At 30.3% G+C, this 13,939-nt stretch overlaps 1 protein-coding gene and 1 long non-coding RNA gene across 6 annotated transcripts; both read left to right on the top strand.

The window, feature by feature from the left end:
* The first annotated feature begins 3,712 nt into the window (after positions 1-3,712).
* LOC105976382 (Cytidine/deoxycytidylate deaminase family protein) lies at positions 3,713-12,970 on the top strand. Of its 4 annotated transcripts, none has more exons than XM_088827147.1 (8): positions 3,713-3,759; positions 8,214-8,376; positions 9,644-9,706; positions 10,033-10,092; positions 10,981-11,040; positions 11,734-11,924; positions 12,415-12,519; positions 12,611-12,970. In XM_088827147.1, the coding sequence occupies exons 2-8, from the start codon at positions 8,361-8,363 to the stop codon at positions 12,797-12,799; spliced, it is 684 nt and encodes a 227-aa protein (XP_088683273.1). In that variant the 5' UTR covers positions 3,713-3,759; positions 8,214-8,360; the 3' UTR covers positions 12,800-12,970. The 4 variants fall into 4 exon arrangements, with proteins under 4 accessions (XP_088683273.1, XP_088683267.1, XP_088683286.1 ...); XM_088827141.1 differs by having other exon boundaries at positions 8,207-8,376; XM_088827160.1 differs by lacking the exon at positions 9,644-9,706.
* Positions 5,175-7,233, top strand: LOC148772296 (uncharacterized). Of its 2 annotated transcripts, none has more exons than XR_016030081.1 (4): positions 5,175-5,357; positions 5,466-5,796; positions 6,073-6,141; positions 7,059-7,233. It is a non-coding gene; the product is annotated as an uncharacterized LOC148772296 (long non-coding RNA). The 2 variants fall into 2 exon arrangements; XR_016030080.1 differs by having other exon boundaries at positions 5,456-5,796.
* Positions 12,971-13,939: the final 969 nt, after the last annotated feature.

The following is a 13,939-nucleotide window of genomic DNA, read 5'->3' as shown; positions in this document are numbered from 1 at the left end:
AAGATCATCTCCATGTCTTGAAGATATTTTTTTAAAATAATTTAGTTGTTTCTAAATGTGCAAAACACGGATTTTGAGATTCCATGACTTTTTTCGCCCCCCAAGTTTCTAATAAGATCTACTTGCCTTAACATCTATAAATGTTTAATATACGTAATCAAAATTTTGTTACTTAGTTAAGCCACAAAATAAAAGATTAGTATACTATTACAAATCTTGAACTATATATGTTACTTAATATGAATTAAGTTATAATATATAATCTATATGAAAAAAGTACATTAATTCCTATACTCGAATATTATGGAAGAAAAAAACAAAAAAAATTAAACGATTATTCTCAATTACTATTATACTCACGATTCACACAAAGAGAACGATGACCGGATGATGAAGTATCGTGAGAATAATATTATCCTGCAGTTTAGACTAACACTGAAATGAACCGTGTATATAAAAGATGGTGAGATATAATTGTTCCTAAATTATAGTAAATGGAATACAATTATAATAATGAACTTATATTTTCTAAATTATAGTAAATTATATTTAATAAATATTCATATTCCATGTAATGAAATACAATTAAGCAATTTTCTATAAATAAATTGCCCAAATTTTGATTTAAATATATTTATATGCCTAATTAGAACTAATTATAGATCGGATACATAATTATAAAAGATTACATCAATATTAGTTATTATAAATGAAACAAAATCTATATTGTGGGAAAATATCCTTATAAAAATAAATATCCATATATATAGTGAGAAAACATATACATGTAAATGTATATATAAAAACAATTAATAGTGTACAATTTTATTCTTGAAAGGCATATTTTGATATATATATTTATACATTGCAACTATGGGTGGGTGAGGGTTGTTTTTGCATTAGTATAAAATTGTTGTGTAAAAAGTTAATTACAAATTATTGTTTTGGGTAACCAATGGTTCAACAATAATACATATATGTACATTTTTTATTAATTGAACATTGGCAATGATTTTACTCTATGATTGATTTGAATATTTTGGAAACATGTGGAAAGAACAATTAATTTACGAAAATTTGTCTTCTAATAAATATTCACATTCTATGTGATGAAATACAATTAAGCAACTTACTATTAATAATTTGCACAAATTTCGATTTTTAATAGATTTATATTCTTAATTATAATTAATTATAGATCCAATACATAATTCTAAAATTTTCATCATCATTAATCAATATCAAGGAAAAAAAAAATATATATTGTGTGAAAATATACATATAAAATAAATATCCAATATACACTACGAAAATATATACCGATATATAAAATATCCATATGTATTTTATACATGGTTAATACATTTTACATATATTGTATGGAAACAATATATAATTTTGTACATTATTGTACATGTGAAAATATGTATATATGTGATTTGCTTATTGTACATTATTACAATAACAATTAAATATAATTTTATACAGGATTTTACACTTTTACATTTAATTGTTGCATAGATTATGGGTTTTTTTTTTAAAAACAATAAGGATAGTAAATACATAGTTTTTAACAATAAATATTAACATTATATGGGCTTAGATGCATATATAGTTTCACAAATTATAAAAGAAATACATATCTATGTATCGGATATATAACATCTATGTAAAGATTAGTTATTTAGATATTTTTCAAATTTCCATTTTTGGCCCAATTTTGTGGCTCTTTTGTAATATATTATAATAGTTTTTCCCTTCTAGACATTTATTCGGTTTATCTTATGGGTACTCATTTTCTTGTGGATGCGAACAATTATGTTAATGGAATACCATGCTCTTTCCATGTGGCTAGTATATGCATTCGATTTATATGAATACATATATTTGTATAATGTATAAATGATAGATAAACCTAATAATGAAAATCAAAATTATTTGAAAATCATGCAACTCATATTATTAGTAAAGCTTTAAGGAGTGCCAAGACATATATCATAACATTTAAAATGATGGGCCAAGCCAGACCTCAAGTACATCATCCCATTGGTTAAAATAAAAGAGTACGTGTTGTCGCAAAACATGTTATTTGCGTAACAAAACTCTGTCCAACCTTTAGTCAACATGACATACAGCTATCCATGTTTTTGTCACGAACACACAACAACTTGAAGATGATTGCCGTCCTCGTAGCGAAGGTTGATAGTAGACAATCCTATCAACCGAGAAGCTTCAACAAAAGCATTACTCAAAGGCTGCAAATAGAATTGAAGGAAGAAATCAAATACAAAATAAAACAATAAATTAAAATTATACTATAAAAGGGACTATAATAAAATATACCATTGCATGTAGGTGATTCCAATGGAATTCTTTCTCAAGAATTCTCTCCATATCTCGGAAACAGAAAAAATGTATGTGAAAAAGTTGAAGAAGGTGAATGTATTGAATGGTAATTTATAGGAGAGTTAAGGAATGTAATAAAGGTAAGAAATAAAATAATTGATTTAAATTGACATAAATTTCCGGATTTATCTAAATTAGTTTAAATGTAATAATATGTGAAAATTATGGAAATTGCATTGAAGTCCTACGTTTTTTTAATCAAAATAATGTCCACATAAAGGAAATTCAACCAATAAAAAGACACTATTTTGATATGGAAGAGAGATAAAATTTGAAAATCAATAATGTGAAATTATTTCATTAATAATATGGGTGATTATTGTAAGTGGGGTTTTTCTTGCAATTAATATAAATATTGTGCATTAAATGTCATTAACCAAAAAAGAATTATGTGTATTTATGAATTTACGTTTTTATTATGAAACAATTGATTAAAAACAGGAAACTCATTAACCAATAAAAAGACACTATTTTGACGTGTAGAAGAGATAAAATTTGAAAACTGATAACGTGAAATCAATTAAATAATAATATAGGTTATTATGGTAAATGGAGTTTTTTTTTTTTTTTTTTTGCAATTAATATAATAGTGTGCATAAAATTTCCTCAATTGGGAAATTAAAAAAATGCATTTAAGTCCTACGTTTTTTTAATCAAAATATTGTTTATAAAAAGGAAACTCATTAACCAATAAAAAGACACCATTTTGAAATGTAGGAGAGATAAATTTTGAAAACCAATAATGTGAAATTATTTCATTAATAATATGGGTGATTATTGTAAGTGGGGTTATTTTGCAATTAATATAAATATTGTGCATAAAATTTCCTCAATTGGAAAATTATAAATATTGCATATAGCTCATACATTTTTTTAATCAAAATATTATTTGTAAAAATGAAACTCATTAACCAATAAAAAGACACTATTTTGACAAGTAGGAGAGATAAAATTTGAAAACCAAATTATTTCATTAATAATATGGGTGATTCTTGTAAGTGGGGTTGTTTTGCAATTAATATAAATATTGTGCATAAAAAAGAAAAAAAATTAAGTGCATTTATGTATTTACGTATTTACTATCAAACAATTGATTAAAAAAAGGAAACTCATTAACCAATAAAAACACACTATTTTGACATGTAGGAGAGATAAAATTGTGTAAACTAATAATGTGAATCAATTAATTAATAATGTAGATGATTATGGTAAGTGGGGTTTTTTTGAAATTATTTAAACAATGTGGACTCAATCTCCTCAATTGGAAAACTTTGATTGTGTATCTTAGTTTTATATATAATATAGATATATATTGCCGTGCGGCCAACTCAACAGTCGTAGAGAATACTTGGGGCTCTTTTGGTTTGGCTTATAAGCCATGATGGGATCAATTGTACTTGGTAGTACAATATTTGGTTTGGGTGTTTTCTCAAACCTTGACAAATGGGCCCACCAGTTTTATCAGCCATTTGAATTATTAGTTGTCAAGCCAAAATTGGCTTGACAACTTATCCCATCCTTACTCCCACCCACTTACACCAACTGAAATGTCAAATATACCCTCACACCATACAATAATTACAAATTTATTGCATATAAATACTTGATTTCACCACATTTTCCCTTTTGCAGCCAAGATGAAGATTTCTAGGGTTTTTCACATTTCCCCTTCTGCAGCCAAGACGAAGATTTCCAGATGAGGATTTTGTTTTCGTCACCTGCCAAATCTCAAAGAATCGTTAGCTAATTCACCAATTTCGACCTTAACCGATTCAATTTCTCCACTACACATTGTTTTTGCAGATTGCAGTCAAGACAAAGAATTACAGGCGTAAGAGTTTCAACAGAATTTTCAAGTCTACTTTTTGCATGTAATCTTGAAGCATTCTTGCGATTATTACTTATATATTAGAGTTAGTTATTTAGTTGATCCACCGATAGTCTCCTGATTTTGAAAAAAAAATGGGTCATCAATTATGAAATGGTTGTTTTGATTTTTATGGTTTTGTTTGTATTGAGTTATCTTGTGAGCCTGCTAATTCACAATTTTGCAGTGTGTGGAATTGATACTTTTAAGATGTGGTCCACCATGTGGGAAATCAACCATGTTTATCCGGTAATCACATGGAATTTTATAGCATTAGTAATCTCCTACAAGCACCAACAGAATCGAATACTATTGCTTGATATGATTTTAATTTCATGGGTTTAGCCTTTGAGGCCTGATTGCATTATAGCTTGAATTATATATGTAGACTGTAAGCTTCTTTTGCTGCTGAATGTGGTCTTTTTTTTTTGGTGAAATTGCAACGCTTATGAAATTAAAAATCAAAAGACAAAGATCTAGAAGAATTTTTTTGCTGGTAATGCTCATGGCCTATTTTTATAGAGCAAATACACATTGATTATCTTGAAGTCGGTGCTTACAACATCGTATCAGGTACTTTCCCTTTTTCATCGGATTTGGAAGGTCCTTTCTTGCTATGTGTATGTGCAGGCTAAAGACTTGTGGTTTATGCATATAACTTCTTGATAACATGCAGCGGTGATTACAGAGATGCAATGGATTTGGAGTTCTTGAAAAAAAATCACCGAAGAAGGGTTAAGGTTCTTGCAAATTCTGGTCCTGATCTCATAGCCTTTGCACTACAACAAAATTGGTTTTTGATAGCATATGACTATAGCGTTTTTTCATAAACTGCTATAATTGTGTTTTATGTATTCAATAATTAATAAATAAAAAAAAGGAAACGCTATAAGATAAAATAAGGCACCTCTCACACGACTAATTTTTATTTATTGCTAACTGAAGTCAAATAAATCTCAACTCTTAATATCCCCATCTCCGCCCCGTTCCTATCAAACCCTTCTTCATTCAAGCCAGAACGCCAAACCTCCGTAACATTCATCTGTGAGCCATGATCAATTCTCCTCTCCTTATTTCAGTTGTGGTCGGTACCTCTTACTCTCATTTTTTCTCATTAGATTTCCTAATTTTACTATATTTTTTTTTTGCGAAAAATACATAATTTCAATTGTTTTTTGCAAGAAATACCCAGAATTATAGATCAAGGTTTGGAAGATTGAAACACTGGCGGAATAGACTGATGAGGCTCACCACCTATTCTCTGTCCTCAATCATCCTCAATCAGGGAAGTTCCCTTTAATCTGTAAAATTCGACCTCTTATCTCTATTTAGGTTGTATTATTGTTGTTTGTGTTTATAATAGTTTTTATCCAATTTTAACTCGTTTATTTGTAGTTTATTTTTCTTAGGGAACCATATAGAATGATATACTTTATTCTTTGTTTTTTTTCTTTTGGTAGGTACCCGTATTGGGAGTGTGCAGAAGGTGAATACAAGTGAAGCATTTGTGTATTTATGTATTGGTAATTGTAGGTAGAAATTTTGAGATGTTGAAAAGAGAGTTCCATTAATTGACATCGCACTTTAATCCATTTTCCTTGTTTTCTTTACTAGATTCATTGATAACTAGAATACTTTAAATTTAATTTAATTGTTTGTGATTTTGATTGGGAATTATTGTTTCTATATTGCATCAATTATTATGGGTAAATTGTTTACCTTCAGCTTTAAATTATAATATTTCGCTACCCCTTTCTTGATTTATAAAATGTGACGAACCTTTGTTTTGGCCTGTGTAGCCTCTGGGATGTTGTAACTGTATATGGCGGTGCAATTGAAACTGTTATAGTTACTACTGGAGTAAAAAGGTATTTAGTTTCCTCTTGAACTTTTTAATCATCTGATTTTTGTTTCGCACCATTTCATCGTCATTTTATAGAACATTGTTGAAAGGAGTTTAACTGTTAGCCACTATTGATAGGTCTTTCTATGACACTCCGCATCATCCAAACTACTGCATAGAAAGATAATTAATATTTTTCTACAGAGGATATACGAACTTTTGTCTAAGATTTATTTTCCCTGAAGTAATTACTTATGTCTTGTTTGGATTAATAGCAAAAGGATACCATTGCTGATGAGAAATGCAAGTCCCATTAAGGATTTACATCAGGCAGGTTACAATTCGATAAACAACAATTTAACTTGTTAATATTGAAGTTTATTAGTTCTTCTAGCACCATAATGAATCGTCGAGTTAAATCAGGTTCTCGATTATTATTATAATTTTTAATATCCTTCTGTACTTTTTTTTTTCTTTGTTTTATTAGTCGTTAATATTGAGAGAAATTTTGGACTGCGTAAGTTTAATCTGGAAACTATTTTACTATCGACTGAGATCATTTCTCAGGCCTCTTGGAATTTCTGGAAGTTTTGTTCCAAAGGTTGGTCCACGAGTTTAGAGTAATTCTCCCATTGGACTGGAAACTGACTCTTGATTGATGATCTGATGTTTAAGCCTTGACCTAGTATTACTGTGTGTTTTTAGGTTCCTAGTATTTCAAACATAGAAAAAAGAAGCATGAATATGTCCATAAATTTTGTAATAAATATTTAGAGTTGAGTTTCAATGGACACGGTAAGAGTCTCAACTGCATAGCAAAATTGTATGGACTGTGAGATGAAGTGGTTATGCTTTAGAAATATATTGCATTTTTTTAATTAGTCTGTATAATCATTATTGTATACTAACTTGAGTGATTTTTTTTTCGATTTTTGTTAACAGGTCAAAGGATGATATACGGAACCACAAGATAATATAAATACTGCAAGATAGCTATTTTTTTTTTGTTTTTTGAATTTGGTTTCGATGTATTAATCAGAATTGTTTATTTAGATTATATTTAATGTTCCACAAGAACGTTGCTGTATAGTATTTTTTAATTATTAATAAAAGCTCAGCATGGTTTATTACATTTTTGTAATGGAGTTTTGCAAGGGCATTGAAGGAACAAGGATGTGTAAAACATCCATCTATAGCATTTCACGTGGCATTTTGTATACGCTATTAAAGACATACAATTGCAAATTATAAAATGTTGTTATAGACTTAATACTTTCAGAGACGCTATAAAATATATATATAATAGCGCTATAGAAATGTCATCAGATATCATTTTTTAGAAGCCATAAACGCTATAAAAGTATATAATAGCACTCTATAAATGCTATCATAACTTATAATAGCGTTTTTTAGAAGCCATAATACGACATACAATAACAGTTTTAAACCGCTATTGTAGATGTAACTATCATAGCGTTTCATAAACGCTATATTCGAGGTTGTACCTATTATAGCTCCGGCAGACATAGCGTTTGTAAAAACGCTATAATAACCTATAATAGCGTTTTTGAAACGCTATGGATGGCGTTTTATGTTGTAGTGTTGAAACAATACCCAACAAACTCGAAGCTCAGGTACATATAAACTATTAGCCGCATACATAGTTTTCCCTTGCACAAATAGCATTAAGTGAGTTTACGTTTGTATTAATTATAATTTGTATTGCAGTCAAGACGAAGAGTTGCAGGCGTAAGAGCTTCAACAGAAGATGTGAACTTAGTTGTCGATGCTCAACAGCTCAAAAATACATCACTTATTAATAGAAGGCTACTATTGCTTGTAAAGAAGAAGCTCAAGAATAAAATATTATGTTTTAAGGACATTTCAGTCATTTTGCAAATAAGCCCACATAAAATTGGTAAATCAAGAAAAGAAAACGTGACATTGTTCATCAAGAGATTATTAGTTTCATCCCAATACAACCAACCAAAAAGCATATTAAATATTGTGAATCAGTCTTTTAATCTCAGTACTACATATCCCATCCATAGCTATCTATCCAACCCACCCAACCAAAAGAGCCCTTGGAGTACATAGATAGTGATAAGGGAGATAGATTGAAATTAAAACGTGAACCAGCTTCCAATTTTTCGCCGAATTATTAACCCTTGAGATCTCTCGCCCATCAGATCCCATTTGTTCACCCATCCAATTCTTTTTCTCAGAATCAATTTATTCTTTACCATGGAAGCTGCAAATGGTTAGCCGCCCTACTTTCAAAACTCTTGTCGTTGACGCTTATTTACATTACTTTTTTCTTTTTCTTTTTTTTGTTGAACAGCTGAATTTTGAAATTGTTTTTTTTCAATTTCATGCTGGTTTGGGGTTGATCGCCTGTATTTTGAATATTGTGGGCTATGGTGATGATCAAGATGCTTGGGTTGGGTTATTTCTTGCATGTATGATCTAATTGCTATTCCAATCTGGTCTAGATTCCGCTTGCTTGGGTATTTATTTATTTTTTTGTTAAAGGATTTATTTTTCTATGAATTAAGGCCTGCTTGTTGTCTAAGTTTGGAGTGTTGGGAAATGTTAAGTCGATGGAGAATGATGCGCTACGGCAGTAAACTTTGGAATCTCTCCACGTTTCATAGCTTCGATCGATCTATTTGCCGTAACTTGTAGTACAGAAGTTAAAATCTCTTTACGGACAATTCGATGTACCAAAGAGTTCTGTTAATTGCATTTTTAGATGTCTCCGTCATTTTGATCTTATATGTTCAGCCATACACACATACCAGTAAAACAATTTATACAAAACGAAATGTGTATGAATTTAGCACAAGAATCTTGTGGTTGACGCGTGATGCAAGAGATATCTTTTATATGGTTTGATTGCACCAAATTATATCTTGATTACTAACTACTCCTGAACCATTCACTCACTAACCTGACGAGTATCTTATTGCCAACTATAGTTACATTTATCATACCAATGGGCTGGGAAACACCTAACTTTGGTTAGTGCTATAATGGGCATTTTGTTTTAGTACTGTTTAGTTGCAAATGTAATACGATCCAAACTGCTACTTAGACCATCTTAAAGTTAGCTTGCATGGTATTATATTATCTGGCTGCTACATCTTGAAGTCGTTGGGGTGCTGCTCTAACATTTGTGTGATCATTGTAAATGTCGAATATAATATGTCATAAAATATTAACATATTATGCTAATATGTTTCACTCATTTTCATATTAGGAATATAATTTTTAATTAAAAGGTATTTATTTAAGTTTTGTATAATTTGGAATAACAAGCATATTTCAATGATATAAATTTGACACGTACAAGTAATTATTCTTCTAAATGGTCGTGAACCATGAAAACTAAAATAAAAATCATTTACTTCCTCAGTATGATTTTGGTAGAATTTCCTCGTATTTAATATATTGGGGGTAAAATGCAATTCGCCCAATTGACTCGCCTGAATAGTATCGTTTCCTGATTTTTGTACTGTGTTTGTTAGTTGTGGAGGTCAAAGGTGGAAGTGTCCCACTTACTTCTTCAGTATTTACTGCTGACCAAGAAGGTAATCTTAATCTTTCATTTTTTAACTAATCTGATAAGATTTTGCTTGTATGACTTGGTGCTAGCTAGTATATACTATTTTGCCTTGGAATTTGAAATTTTAGATTTTCTGATAAGTGCCTCTGTATTTGCTACTCCAGAGTCCCAATTGTAGCTATGTTAACCATACCAATGATATATAATGTACCCTTGGTTTAGTTTCTCCATTATTTTAGTTGCCAAAAGTATATGCTAACTAACAATTACTTGGAGGATTTGGAAGTTATTCTTTTACGTTTACTTGCCTGTTTGGTGCAATTTGCTGACTACTCTTCATCTGTTTGTTAGTTGTTGAAGCTAAAGACGGAATCATCTCGGTTGCTTCTACATGTTCTGGTCATCAAGAAGGTTAGTTGAAAATTCTTTTTTATAACTTGAAACTTTGAGCATAATGTTTCATTTTATTGGAAATGCAATGCTAATAAAATGGTTATAGATTGTCAAGTTATATATAATTTGCTGTTTATATACATCTGGTCAGTGAGACCGAAGAGGATCTTTGTGATGATGTAGATTGGATACTTTGGATCAATTAATCTACTAATGTACCCCATAAGAAAATACAGTTAATATCTATTGTTAGTATTTGGTAAAGGAATGGAAAAACAGAACACAGCACATATTGAACATTTGAAAAAGATTTAGCAATTCGACGTCACTCGACAAGTTGGTCATGCGGTATGAATTTTATATAACTAGATAGAGTCATAACAAGATGATGCTAATTTTGCCAAGTTTCTTTTCTCTCCTTTAAAATTTAATATCTATTTTCTGCTTCTATTAGTTGCTATTATCGCAGCGATAATATTTGTTTCGTTAATTATGCCAGTGAGCTATTGAGGTTTACCTTTGATGTAGTACATCATTAGCATTTTTGCCGGTACAAGTAAGTTCTAGGATGGTTACGTATGTGTGTGTGCGTTTTGTGTGTGTTTGTGCGTGTGTGTGTGTTTGTACAAATGCAACTTTGTATTCGAGAATTTTATTAACAGGAAATAATCTTTTGCAAGTTTATGCATGCTTATTTAATGTTGAGTCAGTCATGCCCTCTCCGCGACTAACTATTTCCTAGATAATTTTAATGTTATTTATTACCTGCTTTAATTTATTGAGGTTGGCATATTTCTCTACTAGTGGTCGGATGCTAGTTTAATTCTCCTACATAAAAGTATTAGTATGAACTTTAAATATCCTTGTTTGGTGCCACTTTCTGACTGTCTTCAATCTGTTTATTAGTTGTCGAAGCCAAAGATGGAACTATCTCGGTTGCTTCCGCATTTGCTGGTCATCAAGAAGGTGATCTCAATTCTCGAATCCTGATTTTTAACCACTAGTTTCCTATTTCTTTCTTCTGTGCACTACACTAAATTGCTTTAACCAATGTTAACATATGTTTCATCTAATTCAAGTGTAATTCTTTAAAGCTCTATGAATTTTCAAGTAAGGAAGAAGTATTTTAAAAGGATCGACGAAATTGTGTAGACGCTATACTATTTGTTTATAATAAAGGCAAGAAAAAAACTGACTGGGCAGTTGGAAATGACTTAACAAGTTGCTGTTACACAAAATATGGCACTCGATTAAGTGTAACTGTGCATTAGTACAATTTTTTTGTAAAATTCTGTTAATTTTGACGAGTTCACTAGTTCAGTTACATGTTTGCCCTGAAGGCATTGGCTTCTACATTTTCTCTTTGCTACTAAATACCCCTTTTTTTGAAGTATAAAAATAAAATGTCTTGTTAGTGGCACTGGCATGCAAGATATCCAAGCTAATGATACATTCTATCCAAACTCTTTGTAATGGATGATTATATGTTGAATAAATTGTCGTTCGGCGTTCTTGGTACATGACTAACTGTTTGCTGAAGTATCAACTTGTAAAGCAACAAATTTTCATGCCTTAATGATTAATGTGATAGTTTGGAAAAGCAAGAGTGTAAATTATGAATGAATGAATAGTAACAAAATATTTTGTAATGGGCAACAGCTGTTCAGGATAGAGATCACAAATTCTTGACGAAAGCAGTTGAAGAAGCTTACAAAGGTGTAGATTGTGGAGATGGAGGTCCTTTTGGTGCTGTTGTAGTATGCAATAATGAAGTCGTCGTAAGCTGTCACAATCTCGTTCTCAAGCAGACAGACCCTACTGCTCATGCCGAGGTTACTGCAATAAGAGAGGTTAGAATAGAATTGTAGCCGCACCCGAATTTAGAATATTCAATATGTTTGCTGTTAAAAATGCTTTGCTATTATTCAATGCATAACTAACTTCAAAAACATATAGAAATCTGGAAGTAAAAATTAATGTTGAAATCGGAGATAGAAAAGAAAATGCTGAATTGCATTAGTAGCTAAAAAGGAGAGAGGACAGAAATCTTATAGAAACCTTGTATCAATTTATTTTACTGGTTTTCGTTTATTGAAATGGTATGAATGTTGGCCTTATAGAGGTCCTACAAATGTTAATCGTAATATTTCCCCATGTGGCTAAATCATTTTCTTCTTTTTGATAAGAAGAGTTCTAAATTGATTAATGTGTTGGGCAAATTACGTAAACTGTTTGACTTGGCATTTCTTCTTGAACAATGATATATTGATATGTGATTACCGTTATGTAAAATTTATCTAGAGAGCAATCCACTTATTGAGGCTTATCATGCATTTTCAGGCTTGCAAGAAGCTGAACAGGATTGAGCTCTCGGATTGTGAGATTTATGCGTCGTGTGAGCCTTGTCCTATGTGCTTTGGTGCTATCCATCTTTCCAGAATCAAGGTTTGTTTGTCTTGATCCATTTCTGATTTATACGACTCAATTTCACCCTTACAACAGATTAAACATTTCAACATGGTTTCATTTTGTTCAGAGATTGGTATACGGAGCGAAAGCGGAAGCTGCTATTGCCATTGGTTTTGATGACTTCATAGCAGATGCTTTGAGAGGAACCGGATTTTACCAGAAGGCCAATCTGGAAATCAAACAAGCTGATGGTAATGGGGCCCTTCTTGCTGAGCAAGTTTTCGAGAAAACAAGGGCTAAATTTCAACTCTATTGATCATTATTCTTCACTTGTAACGGAATCCGTGCTCCCCGTTTCCTTTGTTCATTATCATTTCAAATTAACTTGACTACTAATTTAATTGCAAACATTTAACTTTCCAGATATTGGTACTTGTTGAAATTCTTTTAAGTTTTCACCACTGCATATTCGTACTTTTCAAAATTACTCGTTTGGCTTTGGATACTGTTCATTTTGTGTCGTGTTTTTATTTTCTTCTACCAAAAGTATGGGTGTTCTTGGTAAAAGATGAAATTAATCTACCATTATGTCTAAATTATTTGCATGAGCAATCAGATGAACTTATGACTAACATGATACAAATCATCTTACAGATAGAAGATTAGGGGAGCAGCAATATTGAAATTTAAACTTCAACAGTAATAATAATTAATTTTACTTACCTTTCCATCCTCTTAAATTATATTTATACCAGTTATATCCTTTATGTTTTCAAAAGATAATTTTTTTTTTCTTTATTGTTTCAAAAAAAAAAAGAAGTTATTATACTTCTGTTTTGCAAAACTCTACTTTAATTTTTTTTTCCTACTCAGTTTACTACTAGCCTCTACTTTTAAAGTAGATGTCTAATAATAACAAAAATAACAACAATAGCAGCTGCAACAACACCAACAACAACAACAATGTATCGGTTATGCAAGTCCTGATATGCTGATATACTTTGATTAATGAAAATATTTTTTTTTAAAATATATATTAAAAATTATACCAAGAGCTCAAAACAAAAATAAAATAAATAAAAGAGTAATCTTTCTTTATCTGAAATATTTAGGTATAAGTTAATTTTAAATTGTTACTATCAATTTCATATGTAGGCATTTATATGATTTTATATTAAACTTATCAACAACAAAATCAAACTTAAGATGTAAAATAGTAAATGGTAAATATCATTGTAAAGTTTTTTCTAATAAATGATAATAAACAAAAATCATATATCAACATTCATTCATTTTATGAGAAACCATTGATGATTGATTTTATTATGTGACAGTTTATCACTTTTAATAATAAGATAGAATCACTTAACTCCAAAATGGCAAAATGATAGAAAAGTAAAATATTAATTAAACTTGCATATGCGCTAAAAAAAATAAGAGGCATTTGAGAGAAAAT

The sequence above is a fragment of the Erythranthe guttata genome, chromosome 2, assembly GCF_056151865.1.
Source record: "Erythranthe guttata isolate IM_541 chromosome 2, IM_541, whole genome shotgun sequence".
Classification (NCBI taxonomy): Eukaryota; Viridiplantae; Streptophyta; class Magnoliopsida; order Lamiales; family Phrymaceae; genus Erythranthe; species Erythranthe guttata.
Note: the sequence above shows the minus strand (reverse complement) of the source record. Positions and strands in the feature narration are given on the sequence as shown.